This window comes from Rattus norvegicus, chromosome 4 (assembly GCF_021556685.1).
Source record: "Rattus norvegicus strain SHRSP/BbbUtx chromosome 4, alternate assembly SHRSP_T2T, whole genome shotgun sequence".
Taxonomy (NCBI): domain Eukaryota; kingdom Metazoa; phylum Chordata; class Mammalia; order Rodentia; family Muridae; genus Rattus; species Rattus norvegicus.
The window spans coordinates 96,146,294-96,173,833 of NC_141537.1; the positions used below are offsets into that span (position 1 = coordinate 96,146,294).

The following is a 27,540-nucleotide window of genomic DNA, read 5'->3' on the forward strand; positions in this document are numbered from 1 at the left end:
TCATATTACATGAGCTCAGGTCAGAGGACAACTCGTAAGAATAGATTCTTTCCTTCCACCCTGTGAATCCCAGGAGCTGAATTCAGGTCTTCAGGCTTGGCCACAGGTGCTCTTATTTACTGAGTCATCCCACAGGCCTGACAGATTAAAAGGTATTTACTTACTATATGAGTTTTTAACAGTCAGCACAACAGAGCAAATGCTGAAATTTAGCATGGGTAGGTTTTAGTTAAGATGGAGGGTAATTAGAGTTGATACTGATTGTATACAAATGAATTCAGAGTAAACTTGATTTATGTGTACATTATCATTACTGGTATTATTTGGCAGGTAGAACAAAAACCCAGACTGTAACAAAAGAAGAATGTCTGAATGGGAGAGAATCAGGCTCTAGCACTGTGTCACCTACTGGGAGGAGTGTTATAGACTTAGAAATTGGTAGTGTTGGCATTGCAACCTCATCAACCACACAAGGAGAGGATCTGAAGCTTTTGACCTGTCAGTCAGCGAGGAGACTTGAAGAAGAGCAGAAAGGAACAATAGTTATAATCATGTGATTCACTGTGATGTCATGTGGGAAATGCTGAAACTTAGCTGTTAGGCAGACCTAAAACAAAACAAAATGCTGTGAGTGGAATGGGAGAAGTATGTTTCTGATCAGCATAAGGAAAACCTTTTGTCAGTGAGAAGCATATCCCATGAAACCTTCAGCTTCACAGCCTGGGATGCTGACAGGGTCCTGCACAGAGAGGATGCTCCTCCAGCAGGCAGAACCTGTCAGAAGCAACTCGTATTTTGACTGTTCCTTACCCCCATCTGTTCATAAAAGTTTGAGAAAATAGACAAATGATTTCTTTACACAAACACCCTAATGCATTATAGTAGCTGACTTTGCTTGCCGAGGCGCAGCCTACCCAGATGTTAAATGGAATAAATCTCCCCCTTAGGAAGAATCTAGAATCTTTGATTCTCCTGACAAATGAAAAGGTGGGTGGTACTCCTTTTCCATATGACACAAGAGCCATGTGGAAGCCCTGTCCCTGTGTTCTCTTTGTTCCTCAGCACTTCCTGTCCCTCTGTTCTTCATTCTTGTTCCTCTGTTCTCTATCATGGTTCCTTGGCATTTCCTGCCCCTGTGTTCTCTGTTCACGTCCCTCAGCACTTCCTACCCATGTGTTGATGCTTCATTTAGCCATCCCACCTATGTGATGTTGATTTGTCTTTACTTGGCCTGCGCCTACTCATTGCCCACTCTTTCCTCACTGAGGGCCACTTTTTCAGCACCTGTGATCTCTGCCCTTGCCTTTTCTCAAGAGCTCTGAGCTCTTTCATAGCACTAACCTCATATTGTTGATCTTTTGTGCAAATGTCTAATATTTATTGAATGAAAAGACTTTATGTATCTTATTGTTATAAGCCTTGCAGCTTTGTAGTAATTTGGGGCTGAGAGAAGAGCCTGCTGTATGTGTTTCTCTCAGTTAGGCCCCTGGTTGTGGTTGGAATGTGCATGGGAAATAAGCCAGAGACAAGCTGCTCTGCCCCTTCTCTCTTCCTGCTTTACACTCTTGCTTCTATGTCCTCTCTCCCAGCTCTTTCCATCACCTACTCTGGAAGCCTGCAGTCCTCCACCTTCCTCTCCTCACCCCTTATCCTACATGTTTGTCTTCCTCCCCTTGTTCTTTTAAAACTGTACTTCCTCTTTATTGTGTACACTCACGCTTCGGCAGGCTATTATTAGTGTTGATCCCTGGGCTCAGGTGAGGTCGGAGCATCCCTTACTTAATTGGTTTCTGCGGGTTTCCTTGTTTCAGTACTTCTCTCCCTAGCCTTTCCGTACTTGTGCAGCCCCTTGGTATGGGCCACGTTGGTTGGTTTCTATTGAGCAGCACAGGTGATGTTTGTGTTCTGGTTGCTTTGCATTTTTGTGTCCCTCAAGGCCATTTGCCACTATCCTGGGCAGTTACATGACAACTGTAGTCCAGAAGTTTCCTTGAGAGCAGTGTGCAGTGCTGATTTTCTTTGTGTGAGTTTTTGTGAGCTTGCCTACTTTTGACCTGTGTAATTGCAAACTGAAGCTCTGATCTATGTGTTACATTAAAAAGTGGGTCTAGGGGCTGGAGAGATGGCTCAGAGGTGAAGAGCACTGGCTGCTCTTCCAGAGGCCCCGGGTTCAATTCCCAGCATCTACATTGCAGCTCATAGCTGCCTGTAATGTCTGTAACTCCAGTTCTAGGTTATCTGACACTCCCACAGAGATACATGTAGGCAAAACACCAGTGCACATACTTACATACATGTAGGCCAAACACCAGTGTGCATAAAAACATCAAGATTTTAAAAAGTGAGTCTAAGGAATTTTTCAGAAAGTTAGAAATATTAATTTTTGCAACTCTAAAGCACCAGCACACATATAAACGTTCAACATGCAGTTGAAGCTTGCCAGGCAGGGCTCGACATTTGCTTGAAACTACCTGACAATCTTTGTTTGCTTTGCATATAAAGAAGATTAATGTTCATGAACTTGAATAAATTTCATTTAATGACTAGGCTGGTAATTTCTTCAGTGTATGATAAATGACTGTTCTGAATTACTTTTGTTCTCTGCAGAATTTTTAGAGAAGCTTAGATTATTAATATTTTGATGTATGTATTTCTGTTTTTTAAGTTTTGATTTAATGAGCCAAAGTTTTAAAGATATCTTCCCATCTGCCAAACTCTAGAGCTTGATTGAAATTCATGTATGTTCTTTTGTTTGTACTTGGCTAATCTTGTATTTTCTTACTCTTGGTAGGTTCAAAGTCCAGGGGAGGGCTCTGTTCATTTGCTTCGGTCTCCCAGATTTCCTCTACTTTGTATGCGAGTTTGATTATTGTGGGGGATTTGAAAAGGAATGTATTCCTAAGTGTAGAAGAGGCTCAGACCTCAGCACTGCGTGAACTGTTTTTTTTCTTCTCCTTTTCTTTTATTGCATATTTTCTTTATTTACATTTCAAATTTTACCCCCTTTCCCGGTTTCCTTTCTGGAGACCCCTTATCCCATCCCCACCGTCTGCTTCCACGAGGGGCTCCCCTACCAACCCACCCACCCACTCAATCTCTCCTGCCTTCCCGCCCTGGCACCTCCCTATACTGGGGAATTGAGCCTTCACAGAACCAAGGGCCATTGATGTCCAGCAAGGCACATGGACTGTTTTTATGTATGGACTCCACACTCAGGCGCTCAGAGGTGTGGGAGTATATAGTTCCCTTGAGGAAAGTGCTGGAAAATGTGGTGCTGAGTAGCCCTGTGGTTGCTGCATCTCAAGCTGCCTTCCACGAACTCAGCAACTCTGTTCCCAGGCAAACTGGCATGCTTTGCTTTAACTCTCGCACTGTGCTTTCTCTCAGTAGCAGTGCAGAACCTAAGGTGTTTATCTTATCTTGCTGAAGAAGAAGAACTCCACTGGCTTGTCCAACTACTTGTCTTAGCACCTAGTTCCATAGATCCTTTTCTGGAATCAATTAAATCCAAAGTGCAAGTAATATGTAAGCATATGCCCCATGTTACCTTTCTAAAGATCACTTTAAAACACAGCTTTAAGAACCTCTGCTTTAAGGAATTACGGTGTTATAGAGGAACATCTTCAGTTTATGCAAAAGCCCAAGATCTGTAGCTGTTTCTGCAGAAATATCAAATCGTGGGACTGTGTGTGATCAGACAGCAGATGTTAGAGTCAGGGAGGTCTGTTAATGAGGGCAGAGCAGTAACGGTTCTCATGAGAACAGGATGTATTTAGAAGCTGCTTGTCTTGAAGCGTTCATCCTAACAACCCTGTGATGTTCCCTGTCATGCACTGAGTGTGTGTGGAGGCCTCGAGAGTGAGAGCAGTTTGCTGGGCATTCCAGTTGCATATTAGGCTTTCTGTGTGTGCACGCATAGCCCACCTTTTCTCCAGTGATGTGAGATTGCTCTGGACAAAGAGTGTTTTGTCACTTTGCTATTTTAGATGACTTATGTTAAGGAGTAGGTAGTTGCAAAATGAAGAACATTCTCTTCTGGAAAGCCTTAGATTCAAAAAGGATAGTTTAAAACTCCAAACTAAAAGCACATAGTACTGAGTACAAAGTTTCCTGACTTCTCTTCATTGCATTCTCTATCTCTATTTTTAAGTGTTTATTATACATCAAGGTGAAAAGGCTGTAGAAAACCTTTGCAGTCAGTAGTGTCTTTACTGTTGAGCCATTGATACCCACTAAATCCATCCATACAAGTCCTTACAGCTTTTCTGTAGGTAGGGAAACCCCAAACACTTAAGCACTTACTTGGAGACAGCTAATGAGATGGGAAGTGTATAATGTGGATTAGTTGTAAGAGGAATTGATTGTAGTCTAAGAGTTAACATTAAAATGTGAAATGAGCGCATAGCACTTCTCTCTTCTCTCCATCCCGTCCCTTCCCTTCATTTCTTATGTGTTGTTTTTAAAGGCATGTACACTATTGTTATATAAGTAAAAACATTTGGAGATCACAAACAATCATTTATTAGCTGGGATAAAGTGAGAAAAGCTTGAGAGGACCTCAGCCCCATAGCTTCAGGACCTGAAGGTCGACTGGTAGCTGGCTGAGTGTGGATGTAAAATGTTTCAGACTCGCCCACAGGCTCTAACACGACATCTAGGTAAGCCATTCCAGAATTGTGACCTAGTGTCTGTCAGGTAAAAGTATTCCTTTATGCTAATGCTGTCATAATGAGGTCATTATAATATAGTGCCAGGATAGCAAACAGAAATCTTGCTTCCAGGAATGAGATATTCATTTTCTATTATTGCATAACAATTAACATGAATTTGCAGAGACTTGAAAAAAAACTACTGTTTTGTTATTTTAGAGTTCTGAAGGAGGAAAAACCCACATGTAAGTCTGCTTACAGTTCTCACCAAGCCAAGACAGATGTAAGAGCTGGCCGGCCTGGGCTCTTAATTATTCACTCACTCATTCATTCACTCCTTCATTCATTTGTGTATTTATGCATATGCGCAAATACATACGTGTAAATGTAATGTACCTTGTGAATGCCCAGTGTCTGCAAAACCTAGAAGATTGAAGAGGCTGTTGGATCCCATGGAACTGGAGTTACAGACAGTTGTGAGTGGTCATGTGGGTGCTGGGAACCGCATCTGTGTCATCTTCAAGCACAGCAAGTTCTCTGCTCAGCCATCTCTCCATTCCCAGACCTGACTTCTTTTTGGAGCTGGTGACCATCTGTGTGTGTCCAAGCTTTTTCACTATGACTGTGTTTGGTTCTCCTAGGTCAGCAGTTTTCAACCTGGGGGCCTCACAACCCTTTTAGGTATTGAACAACCCTTTCACACCATTGGAAAACATAGATGTTTAGGTTACAATTCATAACAGTAGCAAAATTACAGTTATGAAGTAGCAACAAAAATAATTTTATGGTTGGGGTCAACACAAAATTAGGAACTGAATTAGAGGGTTGCAGCCTTAGGAAGGCTAAGGACTACTGCACTAGATTCTAAGGCTGTGGTTCTCATTTCATTGCTAACTACTGGCTAAACATGTTTCAATGCTTAGTTCCCTTAGTGTCATTTGTCAAGCCACCTTTGGGACCCTGTTGTCTCAGCACTGTTTCTACTCTCACTTCACTCCTTATGAGGAAGTGAGAATTATACAGTTAAAAAAAAATCCCTAATTAGTCTTTTTTGTCTATTCACCTTCTATTGATTTTAATTAAATATTTTATTTATTTACACTCCATATGTTGCCATATTTCTTGGTTTTCCCTCCCCTTCTGCTCTAAGAGGGTACGTCTATGTTCTTTTTTATAACATAACAGGACCTTAGAAGGAATCCTTTTTGTACATAGCTTTAAGGAATTCTTACATGCTAAGACAGTTTCCCATGGGTAGGCATTGTGAAAACTTATTCTTAGACTTCTGTGCAGTAGTTGGAAACTGGTGACAAGGTTGTACACATACTAAAGTTATGTAACAAGGTAGTGTCATTAATTGGTTGGGCATGACACAAGTCCTGGTTCCATGAATAGCTGTGAAATTTTTTTCCCCCTACAATATATTCTTTCATTTTGTCCCTTAGTTTTCAAAGGATCTGCCTTCATAGAGCAGTTTTGAGAACTGAATAGACATTTTTTATATTGTGTTGCTATGTGCTTGGCACGTAATAAACACTCCATAACTATTAATCATTATTACTATTATTTGTTCTTCAAAGTGGAATTCTTTCCTGCCATGTTTTGGTTTTCATGTAATGAACTTGACTATAAAATCCAAAGCACATGTTCAGTAAAAATAACAAATGTTAAACAAGAAGTAGTTTTTCATCACTGTGGAATCTGACTGTTGGGCATCTGTCTAATCCATGAATTCTCTTGCTATAGGTAGAGCATTGTGCTTACATGGCTGGGGCCACGTGTGTATGGTTGAGTTTATGTTGGAAATGAAGTGGAAGGAAGATAGGTAGAGCTAGGATGAGAAGGCAAACCGCCTGTGAATAAAACAGAGGGTGGTCTTTATAGCCATTGGTATGGAGGGATAGACAGTTATAAAAACATGTAAAGTACAGAATTGAGGATAGACTTTAAGGGAATGGGGGAAAATTCAGTAATGAAAAGACAATTTATATTCTGATAATGGGCCATTGTTGGACCATGCCTCCAAACCAAGAATGTTTCTTGCCAGGAAAGGTTGTGGCTGTCCTGATGGAGGTGAGGTGGACTGGAACGGTCTTGCTCTGGAAGTCCTGGTGGCTTGTCCTGGTCAAGAAGAGGTGAAAAGAGTTTCTAGGAGGACTCCTGGTACCCACGCCTCATTGTTCTTTACGTACGATTCTTTACAGTGATGTCAGAGCGCATTGCCAGAGCTTAAGAGAAAAGGAGCAGGTGAAGTGAGGAGAGGTTCACTGCCAGCTTTCACTGCCCTCCTCCTCCTCTGAGGACCACGAGGAGTGAAAATGCAACCACACCTGTGCCATGTCTCTGTGTCCAGAAACCATCGGAGGGTTTATTGGTGTGTAGATACTTTTAGTGACTTTTCCCTCTGCTCTCTCTGCTCTTGGGTTTGTTTCTCCTCACTCCACCTGTACGTGCTTTATAGCTATATGTACTAGACGTTTTTCAGGAATGCATTCCTATGTATATCGCCCAAAATAGCACTTTATGACCTTAGACAGTGTTTCATATTTCCTTAATACTACTCAAAATGCTAATTAAACAATAAGGCTATGTTCTAAAATTTTTCCAAAAAAGTTTTCCTAGCACATCTTAAAGTTATCAATGTTAGGTACAATGAGTGTTCTGTAGGAATAAGGAAAACAACAACTTTTTTAGTATTTTAGCATAGCATTATGATTACTAAATGATTATAAGAATTAGTACTTGGGTAATATTTGATTCTTTACGTAAGATTCTTTACAGTGATGTCAGAGCAAGGCATTAATCGTTATTACTAGATACAGAGATATTTGATTCTCAGATCATAAATCAGTTCACCAAACTGACACAAAGTAAGAATCAATGTCCCCTAGTTCTGACTGTCTCCCTTACACTCACCCAGTCCAAACCTGCACCTTTTTCCTGCACCAATACTGCTGCTCACGGGATGCTACCACACCCATCTGGACCTAATTTTTAAAGGAAGCAACAGAATCAGGATTACTTAACAGGGTGCTGGGCTACAGTATGAACCTATGTCTCCAGTTTCCTAAATTCCTAACTCCTGTACTGACATTTGGTGTTTATAAGCAACCCCACTCCAAATTGGAATCCTTTAAAAAATTGCTAAGAGAAACACACTTTCTGCTTAGAAACTATAAAACATTAGTTTGCTAGTGATGACTCTCTTGATATCTGCTCCCCCACCTCTGTGTGTGTGTGTGTGTGTGTGTGTGTGTGTGTGTGTGTGTATCAGATCTTATTCCAATATCTCTTCCTTTTAGCACTCATAAAGTATCTTGACATTTGACTAATTAAACTCTGAAGGCAAGGCATATGGCTTCCTTCGACTAAAAAAAAATCTCAGAAAAGTACTTGAAATTTAAATTAGAAGACGACATTTTATACATTAAAGACATGCACGCTGTCAGTCTTAGCATTCACCCATTGTTGTGAAAAGCTTCGTGAGAAGACACATGCCTTCTCTGGTAAGTCACGCTCTGTGACATCTACTCTCATCAAGAATGTCTGCCCACCACTGCTGCTCACTTGTGCCATGTTGCCGCTTCTGTGGGGACATGCGGCTGATTAGTTTTGCCTTTGGAGTCTTGCTGGCATAAGTAGGTAGTAGTTAGAGAAGCTTTCAGCATTTGAAAGGACTGTAGGACATAATGATGAATGGGTGGGTTCAGAGCCTTCTCTTAACAGTGAACAGCCAAATAATCGAGAAACCTTCCTGCCTAGAACTGACCTAATTTAACAAGGAAAAATATGAACTTTAAGGGAAGCTGACCTACTCTAACCCTGATTCCTATTTTTTTATGCTCATATGCTAAACTTTTCACTGACTGAACTGAATTTTTGTCTGCCTCCCGAAGGAGCTGTGTAGGAAGATGGGGAGGCTGTGGCTTTTCTTTGGTTCCGTTAGTCTAGTCTTGAGTCTGGAAGAAGATACATACGTGTGGTAGCAAGAATACACACAGTTTCCCCCTTGGACACTTGAAAAGCAATGTCGGTATTGAGCAGGGATGGGAACAGGTCTGGGAACAGCTTTCACCGAGTGATAGCTAAGCCCAGAGAGATGTAAAGCTGCCCGGTTTTGTCTCTGCTTTACCGAGGGTGTTCTCCCTTTGACTTTGGGCAACTTGAACTGCAATGATTTTGCTATGAAAACATTGACTACATTATGGGACCCAGGATTTGTAGAAGATTGTCTTAGGTGGGACAGTAATAAGTTCTTTCACTTCCTTCAAAATTCAAGCAATAGGAGATGGTCATTGGGACACTAATTTGGTGCTTTGGCTGCAAAACTCGTGAGGTGTTAGGACGTGATACTGAGAAGAATTATCCATCTTTGCTACACACCAAAACTGTTGAATGCATTACCTCAGGGTTCTCTGTCAAATTTGATAGTTAAATGGAGACCTTAGTGGTAGATAGCTGCCTGGGGTTGTCTTCATTGGCTTGTGCTAAAAAGAGCAAGGATGTGTCCTTCGTAGGGTGTAGGAACAAATGTACTGTGACAAGGGCAGGAAGATGCAGTCTTACACTGGATAATAATAAAATGGCTTTACAGAAACCATAGGCTACAGGCCAGGGCATGGCTCAGTAAAGAACCGTGCAGGGGCACTTAATAATTTGTGAGTGCATGTAATAGCAGTGAGATTGGCATTGACCATGTTAATGAGCAAAGATAGGTCTTCAAATGTGAAAATTTGTACAGTGTATAGAAATTTCTCACCATTATTATATTAGAGTATAAATAACAGCGTTATTTAATTTTTATTAAAATATTATTACTAATTAAACATTTTTAATAAAACAATGTTTAAAAGTAAAACATTTCTAAAGAATTTTAATGATGTTAAATTGTGCATTTTTCTTAAGATGGAATATTATATGAGGTTAACAGGCAGCTGGAAAATGTGTACATCCTGTGAACCAAAAATTTAAGTGAGCTGCTAATACTGAGTTTGTTAGTTTTTTTCCTATTGCTGTGATAGAATAACCTAACAAAAGCATCTTAAGGCAGGAGGACTTTTGTTTGTCCCACAGCTCAGAATATAGTTCACTGTGGCAGAGAAGAAGTAAGCCGGCCACGTGGCAGCCACAGTCAGTAACAGAGCGATGACTCAGTGCCCTTTCTCCACTTCTACTGAGCAGGATCCCAGCTCAGGGAATGGTGCCACCTGCAGTGGCTGCGGTTCCCATCTCAGTTATTGTAATTAATTTAATCATCCAAAGACATGTCCAGCAGCCATCTCCAAGAGATAATTAAAGATTCTGTCAAGATGACAGTTAATACTAATCAATACATTGAAAATAATTGGAGCCAAAGGCCCTGAGACAAAACTTAAGAAAATACATAGAGAAATGTGCTTACTGCAGTAAGCCTCAGAAACTTGGGTTAATGTCTAGCATCTTTGCATTGAGCTCAAAGGTCAAGTACCTCTGACCCATGTTATCCAATACTGAGTAATGGGCACATCACCGACAGGTTCCACCTACATCCCTGACTAGGGACTTATGGGCCATTGACAAACACATCTTCTCTCTCATTCACTTGTTATGTGGATTTCAACAATAGTTGTGGTTTTAAATTACATTACAGTTTTCTTGAGAACAGAATTTTTTCCAGTAATCTACAGGGATGACTACTTGTTGTGATGAATTCAGTTATTTGTAATATAAAACTCCCCCCTCCCCCATGGCTATGATGGTACCTGAAGGGAAGGACTTTATTGCCAAACTTCTAAAGTTGTTAAATGAAATTTCTCTTTGAGTGATAGGTATACTGCATGCTGTGGATCCAGAAGGACAGTGCTGTTAGTGGTGTTTCGTTATCTTTTTCTCTGTATTCTCCATAGGTCAATGAGGCTTGAAGCATGGAGGCAGGGCAATTGCAATATAAGTTTGTTATTTAATTGGAGGTATAACCAATTCTCACAGTTCTACACCTAAGTATATGAGAAATACTTGATCGAGGCTTTTTACCTTCCTCAGTTCCTCCTTTAGCAGTTAAAATATTGAAGATTAAATTTCTGCTCTCCAGCGAACATTACAAATCTCAGTAGAGACGTTGTAAAAGCTCTTTGAGAAACAACAGATAGCAGAGAGTGGGGAAAGGCTAACTGATTTTTTTCCTGTACAATGTATGTTGAAATCTTGAAATGTCTCCTTTTGCCATGCACTAAACAGATGACTTTGTAACAGACTTGTAGGTGTAAATCATTGCACATACGTCCATGTGACTGTGTAGGTGGCTTCCTGGTCTGTGTGTTTGTGAGTGACTTGCCATCTACCAGTTGATCTCAGTGTCCATCATTTTCCTAGCTGTGGTATTGGATTCTCTTCAACCTTCTCCCTGTTCCATGTGCACATCAGACTCTTTCAGAACTCAAAGCTGGTCTGCTCCTTTGGCTTGCTCTTTCTCTGTTTGAAGTCTTTCTTTAACTCCTTTTCCTCTTTAGAGCACTTGAGTTCAAGCCACCTCAAAACAGATACTCCCCTGGTCTTTACCCCATTACTCAGTTTTCTGGAGTCCGCTTTATTTTTCTTCATAATCTTCATCTTCATGTTTACATAAAGTCCCATTGTATGTTTGTTTACTCTGAAGTATTTTGAGGCCAAAGGCTTAGTATTTCTGTGCCTTATTCACTAAACAATCTTCGTCCTGGGCAGCAGCAGTTTGTTGAGTAAGTGAAAGAACCTTGAAAATATGTGCCATGTGGATTTGCTGTCCTTGAACTTTTTTCTTACTTCATGTTTGTAAAGGTGCATTTCTAAAATTTACATTTATATTATGTGGGTTGCATGTTTGGAGTAAAAACCATTCATTTTTGTCATATCTGCTTGATTAAAATACATTTTTTATTTTTAGTTTATGGTTGTTTTTCCTTGCATGTGTGTCTGTGTATCACTAGTGTGCAGTGTTCAGAGAGGCCAGAAAGCACATCAGACCTTCCAATACTGGAGTTACAGAGGGTTGTGAGGCACGATGCTGGTGGTGAGAACTGATCCAGTGTCTTCTGCACAGAGTTCAAGGCTCTAAAGTGCTGAGCATCCTTCCATCCCTCCTCTGGTGCATTCAGTGATGCAGAAACACAAGAAGAGATGGGTGCCTGTGTCTTATTAAAGCGGGCCAGTGTCAACTAACCAATAATGGAGGGGTTTTGGAGACACTGGCGTCCACATATCTTAAATTCAGTATTGTTCAATGAACTGATTCTTTCCCTGACTCACCTACCTTTCTTTCCCTCCCTCCTACCTCTTTCCTCCCTTCCTTCCTTCCTCCCTCCCTCCCTCCCTCCCTCCCTTCTTTCATTCCTGTTACTTCTTTCCCTGTTAAAATATTGATTGTGTTTGACAAGCAAAGACTTATAGCTAGAGATTATATAAAATAAAATAATTTAAAAACATTGTCTCCAGAAATTCATGGATAATTTGTTAGAAGACAAAATGGAGTGTATTTCATTTATCCCCTAGAAAGCACATTTCCCATGGCTTGTCACCTCCCTCTAGTTAGGTCAGCCACTTCTCCCTTCTGAAGATAATTCACCAAGCAGATGGACGAGAATTGGAAGAGACTGCCTGGCTCCACTGCTCTCTCTTGGGGAGGCAGTGCTGCTTGTTTTGGTGGAGAAATGAGATGGGTCACGTTGTGATTATCTCTGGAAAAATTGTGATTGTTACCATGTATTCAAACACACCTGCAAAGAGGACATAGAAAACATGAGGTGTCTCTGTTATTTGAGGACAGTTTTGAGTCATGCACTTATTTGCCAAATTAAATAGTAGGCTTCTTTAGACATAAGTTTAAGCCAAGAGAGCTGTTAATTTAATATTTATTCAAGCTTATCAATAAAAAGGTGCATATTTCAGAAAAATATGTAGTATTTTACTTTTGGTACATTTAGTATGATTAATATATATTTCTGTGAAAACTGAAGTCATTTTGTTTTGCTTTAGGTGCGTGGGAGCAAGGGAGAAGTTCTGTATATTTTGGATGCTACCAACCCGAGACACTCCAACTGGCTTCGCTTTGTACATGAGGCACCATCTCAGGAGCGGAAGAATCTGGCTGCAATTCAAGTGAGCCTGTCGGCTTCATATTTGTACAATGCACCCTGAGAGTAATGAATTAATTTATAACTCTACTCCATTTCTTCAATTTTTTCCCCATGATCAGCTTCATATAACAGTACCTAACTCATAAAAGCAAAAAAAATCGTTTAGTCAGCATATGTAGGAAAAAAGCAACTGAACTGTCAGCTAAAACCAGATATCTGGCTTTATTGGAATTCTTGGGGGAATGAATTACATGGTCTGATACTGTGCTTGGCAGAGCTTGCCTTCAAATACTTTGATTTTCTTCAGTGCATGTTTTTTGATAGCAGTTTGGTTTGCTAGTTGCTTTGGATCATCTTACTCTGTTGTGGGTTATTCTTTGAGAAAGGCCTCATGGAGACAACTTGCTCACATGTGTTACCCTACTGTCAGATTGAGTCTTATTGGGATCATGCGCTTTTGCAATTTCTTCAGATAAACACATCCAGTGGGATACATTTAAGTATCTGTCTATGCAGACCTATTATAAACATTTGGCTCATGCAATAGTGGACACTGGCAAATTAAAAAATCTGCAGAGCTAATGTCTCAATTTGAATCCAAGAACCAAAGGCTCTTACAGAGCCAGGAAATCTGCTTTGAACAAACTCAAGAGATGATGATTCTCTTATGCTGAACAATCTGGGGGGCAGCTTTGTGTTCTTTTAGACCTTCAACTGATTGAATGAGGTCCATTCCCATTATGGTAGTCAATATTCCTTACTCAAGCCCACTGATTTAAATGTTACTTTCATCCAAAACCATTTTCATAGAAGCACACAACACACAGTTTAACAAGTTTTTCATCACCACATGCCCAGGTAAGACCCCTATGAAATTGATTGGCAAAGTAGAAATCAGATCTCAGGGAACTGATTCACTCTACTGTCGTATACTGCCACATGTGCCATTTGGTTCCTGTACAGATTATGAGTTAACCAATTGCTCAATGGAAATAAAGGCAAAAGAAAAAGAGGCAGGTCTAGAGTGGTCCTGTACATAAATGATTGATCAGATGTCAAGAAAACGAGGGTATACTATAGTGTGATAGAAAACTGACTCATCCTGTGTAAAGTTTCCCATACTGACTCTGAACTGCAAAAGAAGTCAAGGAACCATGGCTGACATAAACATGAAAGGAAGGAAAGACCAGGGGCCAACTGTCTACACTGTTCTAGATTGCTCTTCCAAATGTGACAATTGCTTATAGAAACTTTAATGTAGAAATTTATTGACTATTATACCGATTACACTTAATTCTAAATAAACTATAGTAAGGAAAAGTCACAGCATTAAGTTTAATCCAACAAAAAATACAGTTGCTTGCTATTTAATTTCTATCCTCAGCTAAGTAATTTCTCTGTTACTAGAAGTATTATAGAAACAATGTATTCTTTGTATGGAAACACAGACCTAACTCTTTTATAACAGCTAAGATATAATAGAATATGGGATCTTTGATAAGAAGGATTGTTAAACCACATTTTGGACGATTCTCTACACAAAGATCTAAACACAATTGAAATTGATTCATTTTTTATTCATGTGTAAGCATCAGTTTCTTTTCCAAGTATATTAATTTTTTTTCATGTTTCTGATCAAAGTAGTCTTGTGGCATCTGTAGTAATGAATTCAATTGCCATGTTCAGTTTCTTTCTTTGTGTTACTGTTGTCAAAACTATTTATGGAATTTATTTTAAGTCACCTATTTCTCCTTACTGTGTTTTAAACATACATGGTAAAGACATTCATGCACATGCTCCTTGTGTTGGACTATGGGTTAAATGTTTTCCCAAGTTTTCTTTATGTGAGAACTTTTTTTCATTGGTTGATACGTGTGAGAATCAGTAACTTTCCTAATTTGCTTCAATCTTCAGGTTGTTTGTTCAGAGCTCTGCGCTGGGCCTCAGACTGCCTCAATAATTTTTATCCTATCTGGCAATTTACTTTGCTCTCACCTTTAGTAAATGAAAATCATTGTGATTCTGCTCATCTAGCTCTTCTCCCATCCACATGATACTCTACTGTGCCTCCAGTTCTTACCACATTTGGGACATTGCACGTCTTGTTTTATCAATGATCCTTCCCAAGGCACAGTTATCACTCTCACTTGGAACACTTACTGACCATGTTTCTTCCCATATGTCAACTGTATGCTTTTCCTTGAGAGAGAATAGAAGTCTCTGGAAGAAAACGGTGGCAGTTGTGGTCCCTCAGGACATAACTGGTGGCTGCAGAAGGGAATCAATGTAAGGGCAGGATTACAAGCTGACAAGAGTGTCTGTGAAATTTCACTCTTGATTTAATTAGGTTCTAAATCTGTTTAGCAGCCACTGTAGGCCCTTCCTTAATGGGCATGGATGCACATTACCTTGCTTTTGTCATGGTATACTTAGGAACCCTATTAGCTCCCTTGAGGAAACATCTTTCTCACTTGAACAGTAGCTGAAGTAACAGATTCCTGAGGCTTCAAAATCACACTGGAGCAAGGGGCAAAGAGCATAATAGTTGGGTCTCCTGACTGAAAACAAAGCCAACCCTCTAACTGGTTAGGATGATCTCTTAAGAACTGCATTCCAGAGACTCTGAGTGGGTAAAACAAGAGCATAATGTTTCCTGCACTACATTATGAATCACTTGCATTCCAAATTGCATCTGAAATTTGGGGTATTCAGGAAATTTTTTATTTGAGCTGTATGCCCCAGGGGTAGAGTAAACGAGAAACATTTGTGGCTATGTGGCTTGTTTGGTGGAAAACGTCAATACTTGCTCCAATTTTTTTGGAAAAGGGATTAAGAATTTCAGATCTGTTTTGGCAGATGATTGGAACTCCTTTGTGGAGACTCGATTATATTTGTAGTTCTGAGATTTATTTGATATTTGTGAATTTGCTTTGGAAATGATGATTAGGAATATGAATTGCTAGAGAAGGATCTAGCAAGCTAATAGCCTTTCCCACATGTACCCTTTTCAGAAAGTCAGTTAAGTGTGTAGACTTTGGAAACATTTCCAACTTAGACTAGAAGTTCTAAAATGAAAGATAGTCTGTTAGTGATGCAGGAGCACTCCTAAGCATCTGAATTGTGGTGACACTTCTCAGAGTTGACTTGTGACACTAAATGAAAACATGTGTACAGTATTTGAATAGAAAATGACAAGGCAGTGTTTTCTAGGCTTTGTGTTCTTTTCCTTTTATAAATAAACAATTATTTAGTTAAAACAACTCAATTGAAATAGTAAGTTATCCAATTTGGAAAAGACACTGAATTCTTTGGAATGTCTGAGGTAGCATTACATCTCATGTACTTCTATGTATGTGTAGACTTATCTTCCACAGCTCTGTTTGCTGCATGCTGTTATCTAAGAGTGACTTGGTATTTATAGAGCCTTGGCACATGAAGGAAGCCTTTGGGTTCTCATCTGTATCATGAGGAAGGCAGAAAGCTGGGCTATGGAGCTGGCCTGAATGGTAAAGAGTTAGACACTGAGCTCAAATAGCAGCACAAGTTCACTGTACTGCTGACCTCAGTTCAGAGTCCTGCTCCATTGTGGCATGCACTATCAGTTCTCCCTTCTGAGCTGTGTACAGTTGCAGAGTCAGCCTCTTAGGTTGCTTTAGGTTGCTGGGACTTAGTATCAGTTTTATTAGTAATTAACCACATGCAAATCACTCGTCTTAAAAATAGTAGTTAACATTTGTACCCTATACAGATCCCTCTCACACACACACAAAAATAAAGATTCTTTTTGAGAAAATGTCCCTATAAACGTAGACATTTCTGGTATTTGGCATAAGCTTAACTCAAGGATTGAGAAAGAAAAATTGGAAAACTTGTCCTTTATACATCATTTACAGACCTTAAATTTTTCATCCCCACAGAACAAGAGGTATTAATAGAAGTTAGTGATGAAGAGAAGCCTCCCCTAAGACACTGAAATAGCTTTCTCTACAAAGAGCATGGCCTGTCACATCATTGATAGCAAATGGAACAAAATTTGGCCTTAGGCAACATGAAGCTCCTCTTACAGGAGCATGTATGGTGAAGACAGATATCTTATGTCAATAAAAAGAATGTTAAGCACAGGATTTTATAGACTCTGCAAATAGTCATTCAAAGTCATGAATAAAACATTATTGGTGGAGCTCTTTTCTTTTGTAGGGGCAAGTTTTGATGAGAAGACCTTTTGTGTCCCTGACTCCAGAAGCCATTGCAATAGTTAACTCTACCTCCACTGAAGGGCAGCTGCATGTATGTCTCTCACAGCAGTAAGAACATGTTACTAATGGTGTGTCACAAATTCAGAGATTCTAGGAGATATTTTTAAGAGTATGGATTTTTAATTGTTTCTGAGTGGCTTTGGTTTATGGTGCTCATCGGTATGCATCTGTAACTCTGTTGGTTACCTGTTTGTAACAAGCTTGCTCTAAATTTAACCACATGAAGCAGTAAGCATGTATCTCTTTACATTTTTTCTGAGGGTCAAATTGATGAGCAGCTTAGTTGAGGGGGGAGGCAGGTCTGGGACCCTTGGACTGTGATGAGTTTGCAGTCAAACAGGCAGCCAGAGATGTCTTTCTTATTTGAAGTCACTGAAGATTTGTGTAGGTCCAGCCTCACTCAGATGGCTGTTGGTAGGATGAACATTTACTTTATGGAAGGGTGGGGGTAAGATTAATGATAAAAGAAAATGCATGACTGAATTGGAAAAAAATAGAATATAGAACCATTTGGATAATGTCAAGAAAAATGGTTGAAAGTAATAGAAAGAACAGCAGTTTTCTTGTTTGAAGGGGTTGCTCTAGATTCCTGGACCTGCTCTGTGGTGGCTGAGAAGCCTCCTCATTCAACCACATAGTAGTATTGAGCGCATACACTCTGCTGGGCCCTGTCCTGAGCATTGGAGGTACTACAATGATCTGGGTCCTGCATTCTTTGCAGAAATGAAAAACTTTAAAGCTTTGCTCCTTTTCATGTACATCAGTTGTCATTCATATCTGTTTGGACTCTTGTGCAGTTTAAATACATATAGTAGCATCTGAGGACAGTAGAGGCTTGTTAAGATTGCAGATGCTAGGCAGCCAGGGTACATTATAACCCCCATGGAATGAACTGGTAGGTTGGATAACACCTACTAGGAAAGGTAGGAGACAGCTGAGGATCTCTAGCTGATAGCAGAGGAAACTAGAAACAGAACAGGAGAAAAACAACTCAGGGTCCACCCTACAGGGATTGGTGGATCTGGGGAGTCCCATGTTTTAGTGAGAGGGAAAGACCACAGCTATGCTTGAGATACATAAGTTCAGAAATTCAGAAAGTGTACTCTAAGAAAGAGATATTTAAAAAAATTAGGGAAGAAGACAGAAGAAATTTGCTGGACAGTGACAGGGAAAGGCACGAAAATATGACCTTCTTAGTATTCAACCCAAACTGAAACACCATTAAAAAATAGCCAGCTGAGTAAGTAGGTGACCTGGTGGCACTAGAACCACTATGATTGACACTGGTCAGAACAAGTGCCAAGAAACTGTAACTATATACCAAAACACAGCCAGCAGAATAATGAGTACTGCTAGTCTGTGTGGAAGACATTGAGTCTGATCTAAGTTAGACCCAGTAAGAGATAAACTGCGAGGAAGAAGATGTACCCAAACTTCACGACCTGCTTTGGGGAGAGCTGTCCAGGGCCAGGGCCACCATTTATGACTGACTGGGCTTGTGAAGAACTTACCTGAGGTTTAACAAGCAGCTAGGACATAACCCATGCATGACTGCCAGCTCATGCATGCATCATTTGTGGCCTTAACTTGCCATGGACCACCCAGAGTGCAGAACAACACTAATTCATATTCAGATAACTGAGACTGACTACAGGAATGGGGGCATCTGTGAACTGATTTGTGAAGAACAGGATTTATGAAGAACAGGGTTTGTGAAGACAGGACCAGAATCTGTGACCCAACCTATGTTTCAAAGGACAGCTTAAGGGTCTGACAGCCATGTAGGAGCTTAGGAAAGAATAACAAGAGAGTAGGTATTGGAACCAGCAAGAAGATATTACATGTCCTATTCTCAGGAGCATAATAGAGATCCAATCTGGTGGTACCTAACATGATTCTATAACAGAGGAAAAAATAACCTTACAACCCTAGTGCAACCTGGTCATTTTTGAATATTGCAGTTATTTCTACTAAAAGAAAAAGTGTGATTAAAAACATCCAGCGTAGCTGCACAACTCTCAGTGCTAAACAAAGGAAGCATGAAAAATCAAGGAAGCATGACTTTCTCCAAATCTCTAATTTCATAGTAATGATGTTCAGTGCATATGAATTAGATACTGTCCTAACAAAATATTCACAGGAACAATCATAAATATATTCAAAGAAATCAAAAGAAAAACTCCTAAGGGCTTCTAATGATGTATTTTAGTCTCTGAAAGACAACAGTCAATACAGAGTGCTATACCCAGCAAGACTATCTCATACTTGAAAGAAAATGAAAAACAAGCTAAAGGAATTCATGACACTTTAGCCAACTCTCCAGAAAATGCTTGGAGGAGTCCATCTGACTGAAGAGAAACAACAATGTCCACAAAGATGTAGGGAAGAATAAATGCTATGAGAACAATAAGGAAACTGCAATAGGAAAGCACCAAACACTGAAGAAAATCAACAATGAGCAAGACTTAAAACACAGCTTGCAATAAAAACTCTGAATTTAAGATCCTTAATTCTGCAGTAAAAGACAGAAATTACGAGATTCAAATGAAAAACAGGACCCATCAAAGACAGCTTGAGATCAGAGATGTGTTAAAGGAGCTTCTATTTAGGTGTGGGCTTGGATGTAGAGGTTTGTGACATCAGGAAGGTGTGGCCTGCAGGGAAAGCTCACTGTAAGATTTGAGCATGGACTTTGCTTTCACTGGGAGCTTTGTGGTTGATGTTCACAAGATCTAGGAAGGGGTTATGTCTGTCATTTGGTTGATTTATGCCACAACCCTGTGCGCTGCCTCATGTTTAATTAATAGGGCATTTGTCTGACTGGCATGCCTATAATTTCTTCACGTAGCTTTAGGTAATCACATTATTTAGCATCCTGGAATGCACAAAGGTGATTGTATTCTGGCTTCTTTCCCTGTGGTTCACTAAGGTCCTTGAGATGGGACTTCATGCATCTCTCTACTGTATCATTTTTCCATTTGGAGGCAAGAACAAAACATCGGGTGGTCAATTTTGCTGAAGGTTATTCAAGGTCTTCCCCAGCTATGCTTTGAGAGCTTTCTTCAACTCCATTGCATTCTTATTTTTATATTTTGGAATATACTTCAAATTTATAGAATTTACTTTAAAAAACCAGTATAAATAGGTATGTGCTTGATAATACACAGAATATACATGGAAAGACTAATGCCGTGCATACAATGTTGACACAGAATCATATTTTGAAACATTTTGTACCTTGTTAAAGAATAAAATTTGTGCTTTTAAAAATTGATTTAGTTTAACATCACTAAATGTGTCCTCATGATAATGTTTTATTTCCAGAAAGTCATTTGGTAACCAAAGCAGACAAGCACAAAGACGTGATTGTCCATAAATTCTGGTACTTCAAGTTATTGTCAAATTGCATCACATTATCAGACATTGCATCAGGGCATCCAAAGATCTAATATATTTCTCTACTGTTATTGTTTAAACAAATGAGCAAAAGTCCTGTAGTAGACAAACCTAAAGCTACACTACATGATGCTCACACGGCACAGCAGAGTTAGAGCATTGCTGCCCCGCTAATCTGCAGATTTCTCTTTGTGGGATACTGAAAGGCGTCCATTTTTCCATCTATATGACTTACAGAAAAACCATCGCTGAGAAGCTGTTTGAGATCGATGATACCTATTTGAGAATTTGCTCATTAAGATTACATTGCTATGGAAAAATATTAAGTTGTCTGTTTTAATGTTTGAAAGCTCACTGCAGTTTAAACACAGCTCTAAAAATACATATCTCTATTTTGTGGATGTTAAGAAATGGGGTACAAATAACGCTTATATATCTTGACTTCATGATGTCACACATCACATTACATTGCAAACATTAACTGTTCTCCTTTCTTTTCTCAGTTTAGAGAATGGTACCCTCTGCCTTTTGAAGCAGAGTTCTGCAGGTGCAAGTGAAGCTTGTTGATGCCCTTGTCTCCTGCCGTGTTTGCCAACCCTTCCTCTGCTGTGTCCACATCCTTTGCTCCGGTTACGTCTTCCTCCATCTGTAGTTGGTGGTGCAAGCAAGAGATAGACAATAGCTTTATTTTACTTGTTTTGATATTCCTCTAGGCAGAACCGTGGTTTGTTTCCTTGCTTTTGCCTCTCGATAATCTCATCTAGTGTGTCTCAGAGAGGGAGGTCTGTATTTTCTTAGGGAGCTGCAACTGATGAATCTTTGTTCACAGGCTTGATTTTTAAGATTGCATCTGTTCTCCAGGATAGGGTGAACTGTTCCCTGCTGTGTGTTCAGTCACAGACCATGATACTAAAGGAGGCAGATTCCTTTGCAGTTGAACAACACGAAGTTGGTTGCCCTGCCTTTTTCATTAATCCAAACTCAACCTGTCTTTTTCTTGCCTTACATCATTTCTGGGATTGCTAAGATGTTATCTTTTTGATCTGAAAGCTTTGCAAACTATTAATCCATCTGTTATTGTGTCAGTCATTTTCACTGCACTGCAACAGACAGCTCAAATTTGTTTGTTTTTGCAGCAAGGTCCCATGTTTAGCCCAGGCTGGCCTCTCACAGATGGTGTTCCCTCCCTTTCAGTGTCACACTTGTAGCTCAGGCTAGCCTCTAACAGGAGGTGCTCCCTCCCCTTCAGTGTCTCAGGTGTGTAGCCCAGGCTGGCCTCTAACAGAAGGTTCTCCTTCGCTGTCATCAGTACATCAGCCCCCATGCCCCCAAGTACTGGGACTAGAGGTGTACATCACCAGCACTGCTTGTTTTGTCTGTAGTTTTTCACATAAGTGCTGTGTTGCAGCTGAGACTGGTCTTGAATTCCTGAATTTTTCCTACTGCCCCGTGAGGGCTGGGATTACAGTATCACCATCATGTCTGGCAAAAGCTCTAATAGTTTATAGTAATGAAGTCTTATTCTTGTTTGTAAGGCTGCCAGGTTGGATGCTTCACCCACATGGTATCCCAAGGAAGAAAGGTTTGCAGCTGTGTGTTTTATTGGCAGGAAGAGCAGTACTGGGGACTTTGAAAGCTTTTGCTTGGATAGCTTTGGCTTTGAGAGCTTTTCCTGGTGTTAGCATTGGAATCCCATGGTAGGAGCATACCATCTGCTCAGACATGCTTAGAGAGCAGGGACTCCATCCGAGGGAGTCTGGAGTCATGTGTCAGTTTGCTGGCCTGCATGGCAAGAAGGGAATAGGTTGAAATGCTTCATCCATAAAAGTTATGTCTCATTTTTAACATATTTTGTTTGTTAGATTAATGTTATAGATATATGTCATTAATTTCACTCTCGAAATGTTTTCCTGATGTTTCTCATCTTGTAGAAATCATGTTTATATGCTGCTTGAGACTTATTCAGGGGGTTAGTAAAGAAGGTCTAGTGTGATGATAGTACCTATTAAATATCTTATTTCCTTTTTTAATTTTCATCTTTTATGTAAAGTACTATTAAGTAGAGTAGCAGTTCAGAAGTTACCCAATTCTAGTGTAAATTACTAATTTGTAACTCCAAGGCTTGCTTCGGGGCTGAGTTTTCTTGCATTTGGAGTACCTGCTGGTCATGTCAGCTGGATGATGTGGATTCTCACAGCTTACTGCCTTTTCAATAGAATAATTGTGCCTTTGCCAAGTGTATGCTCTTGTGGTTTCCCTTATATCGTTCACATGTGGACAGCAGACGGCCAACAAGTAAACAAGAACCAGGTTACGTCACAAACAGATGCTGCTCAAGTACCAAAGCAGTGTGCCCTCCTCTGCAGTCATGGTTTTTGTACACAGTGGGGATTAATTTTTGTGTGTGTGTAAAAGAAGATAGAGTTACTTTTGCTGTTTTCAAAGAGCAGAAGTGAATGTCCCATACATGAGTTCATGAAATCTATGCCTATGAGGCCTGGTACTTTAATAGGGATGACAGACAAATTGTCTGGGAAAGTTGAGGTTTGTAAGTAATGTTGATGTTGAAAGGAGGTAGGGAAATTGAAAGGATTCTTTTTTAAAAGATTGTCTATCTATCTATCTATCTATCTATCTATCTATCTATCTATCTATCTATCTATCTTTTGATGTGTGTATGTGTGTTTGTTTGTGTGTGCACGCATGCTGCATTTATATGTGGACACTTGAGGTGGCCAGAACAGAGAGCTGGATTCTGTGGAGCTAGAGTTACAGAAAGTTATCACCTGCCTGATGTGGGTGCTGGAAACAAAATTTGGGCAATCTGAAGGAGCAGCTGCTGCCTAATCACTGAACCTATTCCCAGCCCCACAAGTTGGATTTATCTCTCAAACTTCTAGGAAAGAGTCCATTCAATAAGTAATAGAATCAGAAAAAATTCATCAGGAAGGCATCTTGAGTTAATTTAGTCCTAATCACTGTCATAGTATAGTAGTCACTGTTAAAAAACTCTTATCAAATTATTGCTTAAATCACTCTGTATAGTTTTTAAAAAGAGGACCCTTAATCTTACAAGGTTGCATTTTCTAGTTTCTTATTGTATACTACTCCAATAGTTTTGTTGATTTATATCAACCTTTTTTTAATTGGATTTTTATTAACATTTCAAATGTTATCCCCTTTCCCGATCCCCTGTCCATAACCCCCAACCCATCCCTCTTCCCCCTTCTTCTATGAGGGTGTTTCCCCACCCATCCACCCACCTCTTTCCACCTCCACACCCTAACATTCCCCTACACTGGGGTGGTGGTGTCCAGCCTTGGCAAAACCAAGGGCTTCTTCTCCCATTGGTGCTCAACAAGGCCATCCTGTGCTACATATGCAGCTGGAGCCATGGGTCTGTCCATGTGTACTCTTTGGATGGTAGTTTCGTCTCTGAGAGCTCTGGTTGATTGGTGTTGTTCTGATGGGGTTGCAAACCCCTTCAGCTCCTTTAATCCTTTCCCTAACTCCTCCAATGTGGACAATATCAACCTTTCTTAAGTGGGACAAGATCTGTGAGACAATGTTATATGAACACTCTTCCTTTTGTTTCATTGACTGGACCCTGTGTCACTTGTGACTGACTCTACCCTAACAAAGGAGGAGGTAAGCCCAAATCACTGTTTTGCAGCTGAACTAGAGGTCTTGGATGACAAGGAGGCTTGCCTAACTGACACTGTAGCAAGTGACAGGAATAGCAAGGCAACGGAAGTTCTCCTAACTGCCTTCAGCCTCCCTAAGTAAGTTTCTTCCCATGTAGCTCTCCTGAGTGCTTACTATAGAGTAGGTTAAGGACAGACACTAGGAACTGAAAAATGAATATCTCCTGAGCATGAGGCCAAGGTTGTGTAGTAATAGGAAGGTTTAACCCTGCAGGTCATTGTCTACAAGAGTCCTTCCCCACACCCCTTTCCACCCCCACCGTCTCTGCCTCCACCTTTTGGTGATACTTAGGGATTCAGCAGATTTATTAAAGAATAGTAATGCTAGCTTTAAAAATTGCTGGGTACAGGAGCAAAAGTTCACATGCAGATTTAGATGCATAGAGACCATGCTGACTCAAAACAACAAAAAGGAAAAAAAAGAAAACTACAGTTGCTTTTTATTTGTAAACTTGTTAAGAACAGAGCAAGTGAGCCGCAGCTCATTTTTGTAGTTCCTTCTATTTCCTGAGTGGCGTTATTACTTTTGTTGTCTTAATAGCTCAAAACAAAGATGTAAATGGTAGAGTACCTGACCAACTGTGTGGTAGTGAAATACACCTTTCAGTCTCAGTGTTTCAACCTTTGATCCCAGCTGGAATCAGGACCAATCTGGGCATTTGTGGAGATAGTGGACCAATGGGGACCTTCCTTGAGGTATTTTAGCCTGACTCCACTTCCTGTATTCTCTGTCTCTTGATAGCAGGATTTAGTTCTTTTTTTTTCCCCCAGAAGTGTACTGAAGAAAAGAAGCATCCTTCATTTGTAAGAACATCTGAGGACCAGGAAAATAAATGGGTTCAGATTATGAGAGTTCATTTGGTAAACCCTAGGACATTTGATGATATAACTAGTTCTGAATGTTGAGTACTTCTAGTTTTTTTTCAAAATGACACAAACTAGATTTATCTGAGAAGAGGGAACTTGTATTGAAAAATCATTCCTATTATATTGGTCTGTAGGCATGGCTCTACGGTGTGTTTCCTCATTAATTATTGATGTGGAATGGCCGAGCCCACAGTGGGCAGTTTTATCCCCAGGCAGAATGTCCCAGGTTGTATCGGAAAGAGGCTGAACAAACCATGTGAAGCAAGCCAATAAGCTGCATTTCTCCATGGCTTCTGCTTCAGTTCCTCTCTTCGGATTTTGCCTTGAGTTCCACGATGTCACCTATAAGCAAAAAAAATCCAGTTCTCCTATAAATTGGTTTTGTTCAGTATTTATCATCATAAGGGAGATGCAAACGAGCATAGTTAATTCTTATTTGGACCAGATCAATCACCAGGTGAAGCATAGGGCCAAGAAATAACCTTGATAGGAAACTCTAGGCTGAGTATGCTTGGAGAGCATCCTCTGTGTGTAGTTGGGTAGACCTAGAACTCTCCCAGTGTTAACACGGAAAAGTTCCTGTTCAGAGAGAGTTCGGAGAGATTTCTCAGTTGACCATAGACCTTGTGATTGCTCACCTCAGGTCTTTGTCAACAAGAAATCAGTCTCAGAGCCTAAGACATGACAACATATTAGTATGCTAACTGGTGAGGAGAAAGAGGTCTGGTTGGGGTAGGGGGAATGGAAACATTTGATTTTTGCCTGAGAGCAATGTATCCAAGCAAAACTTAATACAAGAATGTCCAGAGCAACCTTGATTAATTGAAATTTTTCTGAAAATAAAATGAAGATTTTCACCAGTGGCTTTCAAATGTATGTTAAATAACATTAAAGGCAGGGAAATGGCTCTGCGGTTTAGAGTATGTACAGCTCTTGCAGAGGAACAGGGCTTTGATTTGGTTTCTTATGCTTTACTACAAAAGCGATACAGATTTAATGTTATGACTATTTTTAAAAATATATATACCAATAGAACGAAATTACAAAACACTTGGATTGTCTGCCATTAGATACCAGGCCATGTTTATATATAATTTCTTACTATGCTGAATATTTTTAGTTACACTTACTGTTATGATGAATATCATGTCAGAAATCAACTCCATATTGCTGGTCATCATCAAAGAAAGACAGGACAGAAACTCAAATAGGGCAGGAACCTGGAGGCAGGAGCTGATGCAGAGGCCGTGGAAGAGTGCTGCTTTCTGTCTGTGGATTGCTCAGACTGCTTTCTTATAGAATCCAGAACCACCTGCCCAGGCATGGCATCCCCCACAATCTGTGCTTTTTACGCCCTTTCCAGTACAGTGCAAGGGATGATAAGCCAGTTAGTGAATCTACGGGTTAGGAAAACAGCCACAGGGCTCTAGAAATTAGTAAGGTGGCAGGTTCAGACAGAGTTTTGAAAAGGGGAAAATAACTTGAAGAAAGCTATAGGAATTATGATGACATTAAAAATCAGTGCAGTGTAGCTATTTGGTTTGTTTGGTTTACAAGTTCAGTTCCTGATTGATTGACTTTTGTCTGTGATCTGTGATCAGGCACGATGTGGTAAGGAACTTGTGGTAGAAGCAAAAGAAGGCACTGGAAGGGTCTAGAGTCCAGGTGAACCCTTTGAGGACATACTTATAATAACTTTGTATGACTAGCCTTCATCTCCCAAAGGATCCACTCTCTCTCAATAGGATAACATACTGGAGACTAGCCCTTCAACTCATGGGCCGTGGGGAGATATTCATTGTCCTTATTGTATCAATTGGCAAGGAAGAGAGTTGAGTGTGATCTTAAAGCCATGGTCACAAGTGAGTTGAGTCTCGGAAACTTTATGAATTATACTCAGAAGGATTTTTTTCCTTACTTCTTCAACAGTTGCTTCTTAGTCCCATAGCTTTACTTCTCGCTGTATAATATGGCCAAGCACTTCAGATTGTGAAATGCTGACATTGCTTTTATTAAAAATCTAGTATATCTTAAACCCTGCGTTCATTACAGAGCCTCCCAATAAACATGCATCCCTCAAAGTTATAGTTTAATATAGTGTTATCATGTTTTAAAATTGAAGATTATCTACTGCTATGCAAACCATCACAAAATGACTGATGTTCCAGAAAGCGGTTTCAATTAGTTTTCGTGGATGTTGATCAGATAAGCACTAAGATTTATGGTTGTGTCTGAGACTTCTATCAGGGGAGTCCTCAAGTGTTTAGAGAAACTAGCCATGAGGAGGGCTGGTCCTGATTTAGTCTCTTCTACTGCCTGGGCCCCTTCTTTTATTCTTCTTACATCAAGAGTAGTATAGTAGCTTATACAGATCGCTTCAGTTTTCCTAGTTAGGAGTGACTCTGTTTCTGGAGGTGTAGATGTTCTGAAACATGGTCTCATCAATGTGACTAAACACAGATTGAACCATTGAATTTTATCTTTCTCAATGTTGGTGAATAATGATCATCATTTCTGATATTCTCTAGGAACTGTAAAATATATATTTGCTTTTGTTAATTTTAACATACATTTAAGAACA

At 39.9% G+C, this 27,540-nt stretch overlaps 1 protein-coding gene across 2 annotated transcripts in view; it reads left to right on the top strand.

Moving 5' to 3' along the window:
• The window catches only part of Prdm5 (PR/SET domain 5), a 162,160-nt gene that overhangs the window by 44,462 nt on the left and 90,158 nt on the right, over positions 1-27,540 (top strand). For both annotated transcript variants that reach the window (NM_001427515.1, XM_087659356.1), the window contains 1 exon segment: positions 12,636-12,758. In NM_001427515.1, coding sequence (NP_001414444.1) covers positions 12,636-12,758 — 123 coding nt within the window.